We start from the raw sequence: 13,976 nt of genomic DNA, 5'->3' as shown, positions 1-13,976 counted from the left end.
AAACTGTCATTCTGAGTAATTCTCATTGTGTTCTGAAAAATGACTGTGTTGTTCTTGGGTACTGACTCACAAAAGTAAGAATAAACAGATTGGATATCATCATCAGTGGAGGAAAAATAAGAATGCCCCACATTGCCCTCATTTAGCAGACGCTCTTATCCAGAGCGACTTACAGTTAGTGCATACGTTATAAAAAAATGTCATACCCCCCGTGGGAATCGAACCCACAACCCTGGCGTTGCAAACACCATGCTCTACGAACTGAGCCGGCCATTCCCTCCACTACCCTAGGCGACGCTGGTCCAATTGTGCGCCGCCCCATGGGTCTCCCGGTCGCGGCCGGCTACGACAGAGCCTGGATTCAAACCAGGATCTCCAGTCCCCCAGGACTGTGTTGTGTTACCTGCTTGACAATAGTATTGATGTCCCCCAGGAGAGCAGCAGCAGGTTGCACGTTGTTCCCCATCTCCTCAGCACACAGATCAACCTTGACATTGACCTTGACATAAATAACGTATGTGGAACGTTACTACAACATACCAGCAACGACACGACAGGAAGAGCGCCGTGCGTGACACATGTAACAGCAGCTGGAGGAGTGGCCAAACCTCAAGCTAAACACAACAGAAATAACCAGGCAGCACCACATAATGCTAAGGCTGACACACACACGTTCCCTTTTATAAACCGGGTGACTCGAGCCCTGAATGCTGATTGGCTGAAAGCTGTGGTATATCTGACCGTATAACATGGGTCACGTTGAGGGAGGAGGTCAGAGACCTGGCCGTGTGGTGCCAGGATAACAACCTCTCCCTCAACGTGACCAAGACAAAGGAGATGATTGTGGACTACAGGGAAAAAAAAGAGGACTGAGCACGCCCCCATTCTCATCGACGGGGCTGTAGTGGAACAGGTTGAGAGCTTCAAGTTCCTTGGTGTCCACATCACCAACGAACTATCATGGTCCAAACACACCAAGACAGTCGTGAAGAGGGCACGACAAAGCCTATTCCCCCTCAGGAGATTGAAAAGATTTGGCATGGGTCCTCAGATCCTCAAAAAATTATACAGCTGCACCATCGAGAGCATCCTGACTGGTTGCATCACCGCCTGGTATGGCAACTGCTTGGCCTCCGACCGCAAGGCACTACAGAGGGTAGTGCGTACGGCCCAGTACATCACTGGGGCCAAGTTTCCTGCCATCCAGGACCTCTATACCAGGCGGTGTCAGAGGAAGGCCCTCAAAATTGTCAAAGACTCCAGCCACCCTAGTCATAGACTGTTCTCTCTGCTACCGCACGGCAAGCGGTACCGGAGTGCCAAGTCTAGGTCCAAAAGACTTCTCAACAGCTTCTACCCCCAAGCCTTAAGACTCCTGAACAGCTAATCATGGCTACCCGGACTATTTGCACTGCCCCCCCACCCCATCCTTTTACGCTGCTGCTACTCTGTTAATTATTTATGCATAGTCACTTTAACTCTACCCACATGTACATATTACTTCAACTACCTCAACCAGCCGCGCACATTGACTCTGCACCGGTACCCCCCTGTATATATAGCCTCCCTACTCTTCTTTTATTTTACTTCTGCTCTTTTTTTCTCAACACTTTTTTTGTTGTTGTTTTATTTTTACTTTTTTGTTAAAAATAAATGCACTGTTGGTTAAGGGCTGTAAGTAAGCATTTCACTGTAATGTCTGCACCTGTTGTATTTCCGCGCATGTGGCCAATAAAATTTGATTTGATTTGATTTGAAATGTATTTTGACTGTTCGAATTACGTTGGTAACCAGTTTATAATAGCAATAAGGCACCTCTGGGGTTTGTGGTATAGGGCCAATATACCACGGCTAAGGGCTGTATCGAGGCACTCCGCGTTGCATCGTGCTTAAGAACAGCCCCTAGACGTGGTATATTGGCCATATACCACACCCCCTCGGGCCTTATTGCTTAAATATAGATGTACTGTACAGCACTAAGACAGCCATGACATTATTTGGAGAGACCACAAAGACTTATAGAGAAGCTATATAATTGATAGACTAAATCCAATAGACTGAGTCAAATACCTTTATACCTGGTTACAATGAAATGTAGTTCACTATGAAATGACCTGTGACTAGGGTTGCAAAATTACAGTTACTTTCCCAAAATTCCCAGAAATCCCTGTTGGAAGATTCCAGAAATCAGAACGGAATAAGAAGAAAATCCGAAAAAAAGAAGGAAAAAAAAGAAACCCTACTGGTGACCTTTGACCTAGCTGGATGACCTTTACTTGGGTGTCAAACCTGGGGGGAAGGCCAAAGTGCAGGATCCAGTTGAGTCTGGCACCAAGTAGGACCACAACATCAGACTGGAGCAGAGCTCTGCAGTCCCCACCAAGACCATAGAACCAGGAGGATAGGAAGAGGAGGAGGAGGAGGAAGAGAGGAGGAGGAGGATAGGAAGAGAGGAGGAGGAGGATAGGAAGAGAGGAGGAGGAGAGCAGGGACAAAACAAAATGTAATGAAAAGAGGCTAGTTATAGGAGTAGTGTAGTTGTTTGATTGACACCAGTTTACATTGACATGACCTGGCCAGGAGAGACTAGTTATAGATAGGGATTTCAGGAGTTTCGTGGTCCGTTCAAATGGTCAGGGAAATTCTTGGTCCTACTTATACAGTCAATGGTCTGTACATGAATATGATGCCAGCTGAGAGAAGGAGAGGCTGACCTGGAGCGGGCAGCAGCAACACAGTTGGGGTGATCGTCAGGCAGCACCCCTTTACCCATGGGGGTGGGCAGGAAGGGCAGGTCACACCCCTCCACCAGCTCCTTCAGAGCCCCCTCTGCTCTTCCATGGGCTGCACCTGCAGAGGGACACAGACAGAGGGCACTGCCACACGGATTTCAACAGACTGGCCTTCACAACTGGGATGCATTCAGCTGAGCAAAACGTTGTGCAACGTTCAGATAGAAATATAGCATGTAGAACGAACGTGCCTCTCGGACAGGTAGAATGAGAAATCATGTCAACAACATTTGTCGACTGAACGTGGCCCAGTTTTCAACTGAACCGTGGTACATTTACATTTTAGTCATTTAGCTGACGCTCTTATCCAGAGCGACTTACATGAGCAATTAGGGTTAAGTGCCTTACTCAAGGGCACATCAACATATTTTTCACCTAGTCGGCTCGGGGATTAGAACCAGCGACCTTTCGGTTACTGGCACAACGCTCTTAACCACTAAGCTACTTGCCGCCCCGGCTGTGGTACAGTGCTATATGTGTTACAGTGCGTCTCACCTGGCTATTGATCTCTCCTGGACAGACGCACGTAACATAACTGGAAGTAGCGTCTGTCAACAGACTGGGATGTGACAACTTTGTTCCGGTACGCTGATTTTTCACCACTAATCATTTGGACAAATCACGATTTCGCAGGTACTCGCATCTTTTCAATTTCAGAAGGGGAGGGGACATTTGGCCCATAAACTTGCCTGAAACTTGCAGAGAGTTTCCGTTTAGGGGGGTGGAAACTTCGCAAGTGGCGTTAGTATCTTTCTCTTAACATCTCCCCAGACCTTAACCAAGTGTCTCCTGAGTGGCGCAGTGGTCTAAGGCACTGCATCGCAGTGCTAGCTGTGCCACTAGAGATCCTGGTTCGAATCCAGGCTCTGTCGTAGCCGGCAGTGACCGGGAGACCCATGGGGCGGCGTGCAATTGGCCCAGCGTCGTCCAGGGTAGGGGAGGGAATGGCCGGCAGGGATGTAGCTCAGTTGATAGAGCATGGTGTTTGCAACGCCAGGGTTGTGGGTTCGATTCCCACAGGGGGTATGAAAAAAATAATAATAATGTAAGTCGCTCTGGATAAGAGCGTCTGCTAAATGACGTAAATGTAATGTATCTGACGCAATTATGCAACATTTTAGTTCTGTTTCCCCCAGATTATCTGGCTATTAAAAAAGCAATGCCTATATTTGCCAATGATGAGTAAAGGCCGTTTGGCTCCTTTCAGGACCGCCAGTGCTTCTGTGATCGCCATATGGTCAGCCATACTCACAGGAGGAGGTGGACTACAGGGCACCTCTCTGACAAAGGAAATAATAAATAATAGGTCAAACATTAAACATGTTACCTAGCAACTGTATTGCATATGTAAATACATCATGAAGGTCTATCGAGGCTTATTGCTATTCTCTGATGAGAATATTTTGATATAGTGCTATATTTTCTAAGTAATTTAATTTCTGGTTCACTTCAGACGTTAAAAGGTATAACAAAATAAAATAAAAATGACTACGGTGATGTGAATTCAGAGGTATACATATTCAACAGTAACGCATTAGTATACATTTTAAATGGATGAAAGACAGTGATGGCCACTAACCTGGCTCTGCTCCTGTCCAATTTAGCATTGACCATGTCCCCAGATATGTCTACGTATACAGCACCTGGACGTCCATACATGCTAGTGCGTGCTGCCTTAGACAGACCAAACACCCTTCCATTCAGATCAATTAAGGCTGTGCTGTGCTCTTATGAAGCAGTTAAGGTACCTTGCTAAGCTGGAAAATTAGAGGTCAGAAAACAGACAATTGCAGGTGATACCAAATGATATGAAGAGGACTACACAGAGGGAGTCAGAGTAGACTGTATACCTTCTCTACCACTGAGGAGATCATATCCAGACTGCTAGACCTAGCAGAGAACTTACTGTACAATCTGCATGCCTCCACCTGACAGAGAAAGAGGACCACAAATAACAAATGATTTCCTCTTTCAGCAATTAAACTGCTAGGGCCAGTTTCCCAGACAGAGATTCTCTATTGAGTTTGCTTTTTAGGTCATGACTAGGCTTAATCTGTGTCCCGGGATACCATCCCCTAATGTTCAATAGTCATAAATGTCATGGTTGAATCGGTACCTGTGGAAACTCTTGAAACGCCCCAGTGGTCTCTTGGTTTTTATCAGAGGAGCCTCCAATAACAATCACAGGCCTACAGAGAGAGAGGTATCACACAATGACATCAACTGACAAGCTGAGATAGTTTGGAGTCCTCAGATCATTTTTTGCAGTGTGCGGATAGCATCCCTTCTTTTGAAAGGCCACTGAACATGAGTAGTAGGGTCTTCTGTTTGTGGAGTTCTAGCATACCAGCAGTTCATGTTAGCATTGGCCATTGCACCAAGTGAATGGATGAGTCCCGGTCCAGACACAACCAGACATGCACCTGGACTGGAGAGGAACAGACAGACAGAGGGAAAGACAGGAAGACAGGCAGACAGACACACAAAGGGTCAGACAGACAGGCAGACATAATTAGCAATGCAAAAAAGCTATGAAACTGACCCTCACACACTACACGCTCCTGTAGTCTATGTAAGGGTAGTTAATATCACATGATTTGGGGAGAGCTGGTTTAGTAATAAAAAGGTGGCTTAGGGCTTGTTCATTGCGCATTCCCACATACTTGATTCCTGAGGCTTGAGCTGCCATAGCTACTTCAATGACTGGAACACCAACTATTCCAAACATATATTCTACATTCTGTAGAGAGATACATGTAGATACAGTATATTTACATTTTTTAAAACATTTTTAGTCATTTAGCAGACGCTCTTATCCAGAGCGACTTACAGTTAGTGAGTGCATACATTTTCATTCTGAATTGTATATGAATTGTTACAATGTAGTTTAGATTTTCTTTGCATTGACACACACATTGGCATGCATCAACAAGGGTGTTAACACAGAGCTGCCAACTCTCACGCTTTCGCCGTGTGACACACGTTTTTGCCTGTTTTCACACGCACTCACGCCACACATCCAATTTCTCAAGCAAAAAAAATCGGCAGAGACTCGTTCGTTCCTTTTTTCAAACTCCCCGACGGTAGATGGCGCTGATGAGCGCCAATGAACCATATGTGCTGCACCCCGAAGTTAGCGACAGAAGAAGAGATACCATTGCCGTGAAAGTCAACATAAGATGAGCAGGTCACTACCTTTTTTTTTTTTTTGTCATTTAGCAGACGCTCTTATCCAGAGCGACTTACAGGAGCAATTAGGGTTAAGTGCCTTGCTCAAGGGCACATCGACAGATTTTTCACCTAGTCGGCTCAGGGATTAGAACCAGCAACCTTTCGGTTACTGGCACAACGCTCTTACCCACTAAGCTACCTGCCGCCCTGAAGAAGTCTGATAAGAAGCTGAGCTGAGACTAGGTATGTAACAATGAAATGTCGTCCAATTGAATACTCACTCTCTTAAACTTTAAATCTTGAAATAAATTATTTGTTTGTGCGTGTGAACATGATTTAGTGTGGTGAATGTAAACTCAGCTGATTTCGAACAGGTAAGATGTATTCCAAAGAATTTAACATAAATACAGGAAATGTGTGCAATAGAAGTAGGTATGTTTTTGTAACTGAGAGTAGAGTTATTAAACCAACATGACCATTTTAATTGTTTAAGGTTTCAAAGATGTCCCGTAAGAGACCTTTGCCAGGACAAAAGCGAAACCTTTTATTTTATTTAAAGAACCAGCCAAGTGAGAAAAGACAGACAAACACACTGACAGAACAGCCAGAACGATTGATAGAAACGACAGGACAACAGACAGAGGAGCAACACAAAGGACAGAGAGAGCAGGAGACAGGACAGACTGACAAACAAGCAGAGGAGCAACAGACAGGACAGATTGACGCACATGCAGAGGAGCAACAGACAGGACAAATAGAACAACCAACAGGGCAGATGGAAGAAGACACAGAGGGACAGAAAGAAGAGACCCCCCCAATCCAACAGCAGGGCCAGAAGAGTCGTGCTCTGGCTGGAGCAGCAACATATAGATCCATTTTCAAAAATGAGTGGACCTCTTCATGGCCATTTATTACCAGAGGGAGCCTCAACACGCACTACTGGTGTGCAGTCTGCCGTATTGAAAACTCATGTTGCCACCAGGGTGTGACAGATGTAGTGCGCCATATAAAAAGCAAAAGGCCACCAAGATAAGCAACGAGCTCTCCTGTCCACAGCCACAATATCCCAATATGCAATGGCCGTTCCATCTGTTGGGGGTATGTCTGCACAAGAGGTTAAGGTATGATATGTGTAATGATTCTGTCAAGGTTCAATCAAGAGTTTTGTGTTCTAGTTGATCACGGTAAAGTCATGGTTGATAGTTTTGACTAATTTGTGGTTTGTATTTCAGTGTAGTACAGTCCAGTTTTCTTAATTTGAGATCTTAGTTGCTGAATGTGTTTTTTACCTGTGCCCTATTATCGCAGGCGTCTATTTTAAATAAACTATGGTCTTTTGGGAGGATTAATAATTTTTAATTTCTTACAGACAAGAAGGGCTGAGGTCAAAATGACAGCTGGGTTGGTAGTTCACAACGTCCCCCTAGCCTTTGCGGACCACCTGGGGCCTCTCCTAAAATAATGTTTCGGAGATTCGAAGACAGCGCAGGAGTACAGGTGTGCCAGGACTAAGTCATCCTGCATTACCAATGAAGCACTCGCACCATATTTCACACAGGAGCTTGTGAAGGAGATGAAAAAAGCCCCGTATACCCTTGTTACGGATGGGTCGAATGACACTGGTATTTCACAAACTATTTGAGATTTTTCTCATCTGCAAAACATGTGCTTTGTGTATTTTTAAACATCTAATAACATGAACATCTGTATGATTCTAACTTGTCATTATAGGAGTGGAAAAGATGAACCCGCTTACTGTCCGGGTCTTCATGGGCAGCAAAGTTGTCCACCAGTTCTTAAATACGTGCACAACAAGTGGGAGGAGATGTGGGCCAGCAAGTGAGATCTTCACCAAAATTAACTCCACCATAGAGGAGCATGGCATCCCTTGGGAGAACTGCATTGGTCTCTCAGTTTACAATGCAGCTGTGAACATTGGACCACGTAATCCCATTGCCTCTAGGGTGCTCCAGAAGCATCCCAACACCTATATTCATGGTTATCCTTGTCATGTGGCACATAACACCGCCAAAGCTGCAGGAGTGGGATTTTTTAAAGATGTTTTAAAGTGAGTTAAGGCCTGATTTATCTTTACATGTAACTTTTTATTTGTATCCTAATTACGTGCATTGACTGAATGCGTTACGATTGATTTATGCATTGCAGGTGTACGGTTTTGATTTTGAGGATATGGTAGTGGACATCGGTTACTGGTTCAAGGGTAGCTCAAATCGGAAAGGATACCTGTCAGGTATGCATGTTTGATACTATTAAGTGTAATACTGAAATGCTGAGCTGTAGAAAATATATGATATGGATTTAATGTCTAAAACAGAGTTTTGTGAGTTCCATGAAGCGGAGTACATGGAGGTCCTCCTGCATATCTCGGTCCGTTGGCTAAGCCTTGAACGTTGTGTGACCAGGATCCTGAGGCTGTATGAACCTCTGGCCAGCTACTACAAATCTGCTAGTATGGTCATCAATTTTCAATTTCATTATGCAGCAACTACATGGATTGTTAGTCACATACTTGTATTAATGACAACCTCTTGTTTTGTGTTATTTATTGATTGATTCAAGATGAAAATCAGGCCAGGTTCAAGAGACTTGTGCAGACATTCACTGTCCCCATGACAGAAGTGTACCTGCTGTTCTTCCAAGCCACCGTACCAACTTTCACTTCTTTCAACTTGCTGCTTCAGAGAGAGCAGTCATCAATATTTTTGTTACATGATGAGGTGGGATTGGATTTTGCAGTTTTTTTCCATTCTGTGTTTCTTGCTGATATCTGCAGGGGTCCTCTAAAACAGGTTTCACCTACTATTTTTGTAAATGTCTGTTATAGATGGTGAAATTCGTACGCAAGCTATGTTCCAAGTTTATGGTTCCAGCAGCTCTGCAGTGCCATGAGGAGCCTTGTGAAATTGCCTTTGAAGAAAAGGCAAACCATTTACCAGGTTAGTATTAGACTATTATTATGATCAAACACTGTGATATGTGATATTTAGCCTTGTACATTATACCGATATGCTGTATTGGGTTCACAACCAGGGCTAAAATTAACAGATTACTCGACGAGGGTGACATCACACCACAGCAGGTGGATTCATTCCATGAAGCTGTGTTGTGTTTCCTGACAAGTGCTGTGGACTATGCACTTAAGAAGCTGCCACTGGAAGAGCTTCATGGAAAAAAATCAAGGTATGTTTTTCCATTGTGTTTTGGTGCATTTTCCATAGGTGACAGGAGCCAAAGAATTCGAGAGGCTTGCTGCCGTCGCCAAGCTTGTCCTGGTGTTGCCCCATGCAAACGCAGATGCTGAGAGGGTGTTTTCAGTTGTGGGACTGAACAAAACCAAGAGAAGAAACAGCCTAGCATTGGATGGCACCCTGTCCTCAATAATGACCATAAAGATGGCCAATCTGGAGCCCTGCTTCAAATGGGAGCCCCCCTCCGATATCATCAAGGCCTCCAAGAAGGCCACAGGCCAGTATAACCATGCCGACAGATCATAGACAAGAGGCCCATTTGAGATGAGCCAGGTCTGCGCAGAATCGATTACCAGCGATCACCGCCCAATGCATGCTGGTTAGATTTGTGTCCGACTTGATCCCGACTTTCTCTGACGTCATGCACACGCGGGCAACGATAACCTCATGAGATCAAGGCAGCCGCAGTTCTGAGATGCAGGCAGTGCAATTGCTTTTCACCGACTGCAGGACCCAGGCGGACCCAGGACAAAAACTCACTATGTTAACATATGCTATTCCACATAAACATCTAAATGTTTTTCTACAACAATATGAATAGTTAGCTATACCAGTGCAATGACCTATGGCACACTTTCACAACTCGTAGTGCTACATTCTCACTGCCAAGGACATGATCAGCGACTAATATATTCTTAGCAACACGGTTACACAGTATAACACTGTTTTATATAAATTGCACACACTTCACCTGAGCTTTTAGTGCCTCTGCAATGAGCTGAGCCCCAGTCACATCTTCCATTATTATTGTCGAGAAATCTGTTCAAAGTGCAAACGCGGTTAGCAATGCTTTCTTGGACTTGTTGTTCAGTAGCTTATAAATCGTGTTTAGATCTCTTGCAAATCATTCGTTTTTGTCTGCTTTCCAGCATGCATTACATGAGTAGCTTTTTCTTCTTCAGTGGGGTTTATAGACAGTTGGCATCCAACGTTATGGTGCATTACTGCCCCCTATTGTACAGAAGTGTGGACATGAGCCGTGCAATAGCAGTCATGAATATTTAATAAACTAGTAGCATTTTTCTTTTTTTATTGCAAGAAATACATAATAAGCCCTCATTATGTGTTTATAACTGCACTTAACTTAACACTTAACTCAATTAAGTCATTATGAGTGTATGACAGTATGAAAAAAAATAAAAATTATGCACTCACTAACTGTAAGTCGCTCTGGATAAGAGCTTCTGCTAAATGACTAAAATGTAAAATGTAAATGACTTGAGTGTATGCATTATAGATATAGGCTATTTTTTTTTTTTTTTTTTTTTTTTTTTTTGTCATTTAGCAGACGCTCTTATCCAGAGCGACTTACAGTTAGTGAATAAATATATATATGTATATATTTTTTTTTACTGGCCCCCCGTGGGAAACGAACCCACTCCCCTGGCGTTGCAAACGCCATGCTCTATCAACTGAGCTACATCCCTGCCGGCCATTCCCTCCCCTACCCTGGACGATGCTGGGCCAATTGTGCGCCGCCCATGAGTCTCCCGGTCGCGGCCGGCTGCGACAGAGCCTGGATTCATAGAAAGTGTTACAAATGTTCTCCTGTCATCTTATAGGAGATCCATTCATGGATTTAGTTATGGCTTGAGAATGTGACTGGTCTACGGAGTTCTCCTTTATGTCTGTCTTTGTATGTGACAACAACTTTTCTGTATTATGTGTATTTCCACAATCAATAATCATAAACGGTACTTCACTATGAATACTTTTGACTATGTGATTTGAAGTACTTTACCGTTATCTTGCACATACATGAAGACTACTATAGACAGAAATCAATGCAGTAATGTTTTATTAAATAAAGGCTCTGATTAAAATATAATATTAATAAAATCAGGCATTTGGCTAATTCTTCTTCCCAGAAGCTCCTCTGAATGGTTTGGAGATGGCTCTGGAGAGAGCGTGTAACACCCTGACTATGAGTGGGCGTTTACGGGACTGGGACTCCTGGGGAGCAGGGGCCGGTGTGGTTGTCAGGTCCTCCTTGGGAGGGGAAGTGGATGGAACCTCTGGAACCTCACACTCAGCATCTGTCATAAGAACATTTCATAATCAGAAAATGAATGTGTGTGTTTGTGTCTGTCCGTCTGCCTGCCTGTCCGTCTGCCTGCCTGTCCGTCTGCCTGCCTGCCTGTCTGTCTGTCTGCCTGCCCGTCCGTCTGCCTGTCCGTCTGTCTGCCTGTCTGCCTGTCTGTCTGTCTGCCTGCCTGTCCGTCTGCCTGCCTGTCCGTCTGCCTGTCTGTCTGTCTGTCTGTCTGTCTGACTGTCTGTCTGTCTGTCTGTCTGTCTGTCTGTCTGCCTGTCCGTCTGCCTGCCTGCCTGTCTGTCTGTCTGTCTGCCTGCCTGTCCGTCTGCCTGTCTGTCCGTCGGTCTGCCTGTATCTGTTGTCACTGTTTTAACAAGCTTGTCATAGGGTGATACATCAATATGACATTATCGATGCTTATCACTTACCCTGTGAAATATGAGTCTCTCTGAGACGTTTGGTAGGCAGTGCATCCTGTTTAGGGTGGCTCTTCGGTTCCCCTTTTGTCTTGAACAGCTGTTGACAAAACACATCAGGACAACTGAGCCTGTGTAAAATACAGAGTGTACGCAAGGCACTACTTTTGAAAAGGGCCCATAGAGCGCTGGTAAAAAGTAGTGCACTATATAGGGAATAGGGTGCCATTCGGGACATAGCCATTGACTCTCTCCCATGTGTATTAGGATTGCATTACAGCGTCCTCACTCAACCTCCTAAAGACAATGACAACAGTTTTGTTCTAATGCTGAGAGACAATAGGGGTGTAGTGAATCTGTAGGGTAAAATTCAGCCCTGCCTTACAGAGGTAATCTCAAAACACAGAGCACCCTACCTTAATCATGATCTTTGGAAACTTATGCATTTTCGGTAGGAAACGCCACTTCCTGTTCTTCTTAGTCTCTTCCCCTCTGGCAGAGGGAAGGCGGGCCATGCCGTCAGCCTTTACATCAGCCGGGCTAAGGCTCCTGGCAGGGAATTCCTCAGTAGCATTAAGGTCAGCTACAACACCATGAGTGATGTCACTTGTGGCATTGCTGGTGTCTGAGTGAGAAGAGCACGCTAGTGTGACCGACCTGTGTACAATAACTGGGAGAAGAGGACGCAGCCATTGAAGTCAGTCACTGCATCCCAAATGGCATTCTCTTCACTTTATAGTGCACTACTTTTGACCAGGACCCATAGGGTCTGGTCAAAAGTAGTGCACTAAATATGGAAGAAGGTGCCATTTTGGACACAACCAGTGAATTTTACATCATAAAACGCAATGTATTGAGCATCATGTTACAATTAAGTCCTATGCAGATGAAAAGAGGTACTTTCACTTACCATCCTCCATTGTAGACTTGGACACATAAGTCAGGCTGTCCATCACCACGTCTGTCATCAACTTGATGACCTGATCCAAAACCATTTCAGCTGATGGTGGCAAAGGCCTTCCCATACACTGCCCCAGGAGTCTCCTAACAGAAGTCTGGGCAAAGTTGTAAATGAGCTCTGAGGCATCGTCCTTTGACAGCTTCCTCAGGGCTGGTTTAGGCAGCGCTGGTTGAGAGAGGCTTCTGTGGCCAACCATGGATTGAAGCTGACGGTTTATGGTTATCTCCTGAATGAGACCATGGACCTTTGCGATCAGGTTGCCAGATGCACCTTGAAGGGCTTCAACTGACAGGAGCCTATCCAGATGTTCTTCTGCTGAAGTCATCTCTGGGTCGTCCGTCTTCAATGTGTCCATTATAGTTTTCACTATGATATTGGTGTCAGATATGTTTATTTCTTGTTGGCTCACAAGCATTGACCGTGAACCTGTCTCGTCCATTGCGATTGAGGTATGGGATTCTGTCCTTGTGATCTCATCGGCAGCGCTCATGTCAGGCAACTGGTCAAGGCTCTCCAGTACAGAGTCTAACATGTTAGTGGCTATCAGACACTCCTCACTTGCAATCTGCCCAACAGATGAACTCTCAGAGTTGGCCAATCTACACTTGATCACATTTAGGATCAAGCTGAGCGTCTTCTTTGCAGTTTTGCTAAAGCCTTCTTGGCTGACTGCCACTGTTACGTCTTTTAGAGCCACAAGAGGTTTGCAACTTTCACTCAATCCACTGCCGTGGAGAGGAGAGGCTCTCTTCAAACTGTTGTTGCTCACAACTGACATACTCCTGGTGGGCAGAGTGACATCCTCACTGCATGTGTCAATTACATGGTGGTCTGTTGAAGAGCCACTCGAAGACAGAAGGGTTTTAGACCTTTTAGCCAAACAGACTTTTGACAAAGGCTTCTCACTTCTCACAGACGGAGGGCGGCTCCTGTCCTCAACAAGAGCAGTGTCAGCGGACTTAGAACGTCTGAGTGTCTCCACAGGGGTGGAGTCCAGCACATATTTGGCTGTGGTGACTGACACTGGTGGAAAAGAGAAAAAGATGTTCAGTCTATCCTTTACTCTGTGGTACATGGTTTGAGCAGCATCCAATAAGTTGTCAAAGACAACTCTGGGTTTGAGCTGGAACTCCAGCTTTTTCTCTCCTAGTGGGAAGGAGTCTGCGTCGTCCACAGTGTACTGGGATACACTTTCAAGGTCTTGCATGATAATATTTACTATATCTTCGGCTGTAGAAACCGCATGGTGTGAGAAGGTGGTGCTAGGCATGCTCTGTAGCAAAGAATGGCTGGCTTTGCTAGCAGCTCTGAGAATGGTCTCATTCACAATGTGTT

General features: G+C 44.9%; 1 protein-coding gene across 1 annotated transcript; it reads right to left on the bottom strand.

Annotated features, from left to right (window-relative positions):
* Positions 1 to 361: 361 nt before the first annotated feature.
* Positions 362 to 12,675, bottom strand: LOC311143884 (2-hydroxyacyl-CoA lyase 1-like; the record flags this gene model as incomplete). The annotated part of the gene is made up of 10 exons (XM_084179754.1): positions 362 to 487; positions 2,262 to 2,367; positions 2,715 to 2,850; positions 3,960 to 4,072; positions 4,372 to 4,466; positions 4,643 to 4,720; positions 4,909 to 4,981; positions 5,140 to 5,215; positions 11,693 to 11,780; positions 12,661 to 12,675. 10 exons carry the CDS (start codon positions 12,673 to 12,675, stop codon positions 362 to 364), a joined length of 906 nt encoding a protein of 301 aa, XP_084035880.1.
* Positions 12,676 to 13,976: the final 1,301 nt, after the last annotated feature.

Source organism: Coregonus lavaretus (genome assembly GCF_964263955.1).
Source record: "Coregonus lavaretus genome assembly, chromosome: 16".
NCBI lineage: Eukaryota > Metazoa > Chordata > Actinopteri > Salmoniformes > Salmonidae > Coregonus > Coregonus lavaretus.
The sequence above is the reverse complement of the archived record's forward strand: the minus strand, read 5'-3'. Positions and strand labels throughout refer to the sequence as shown.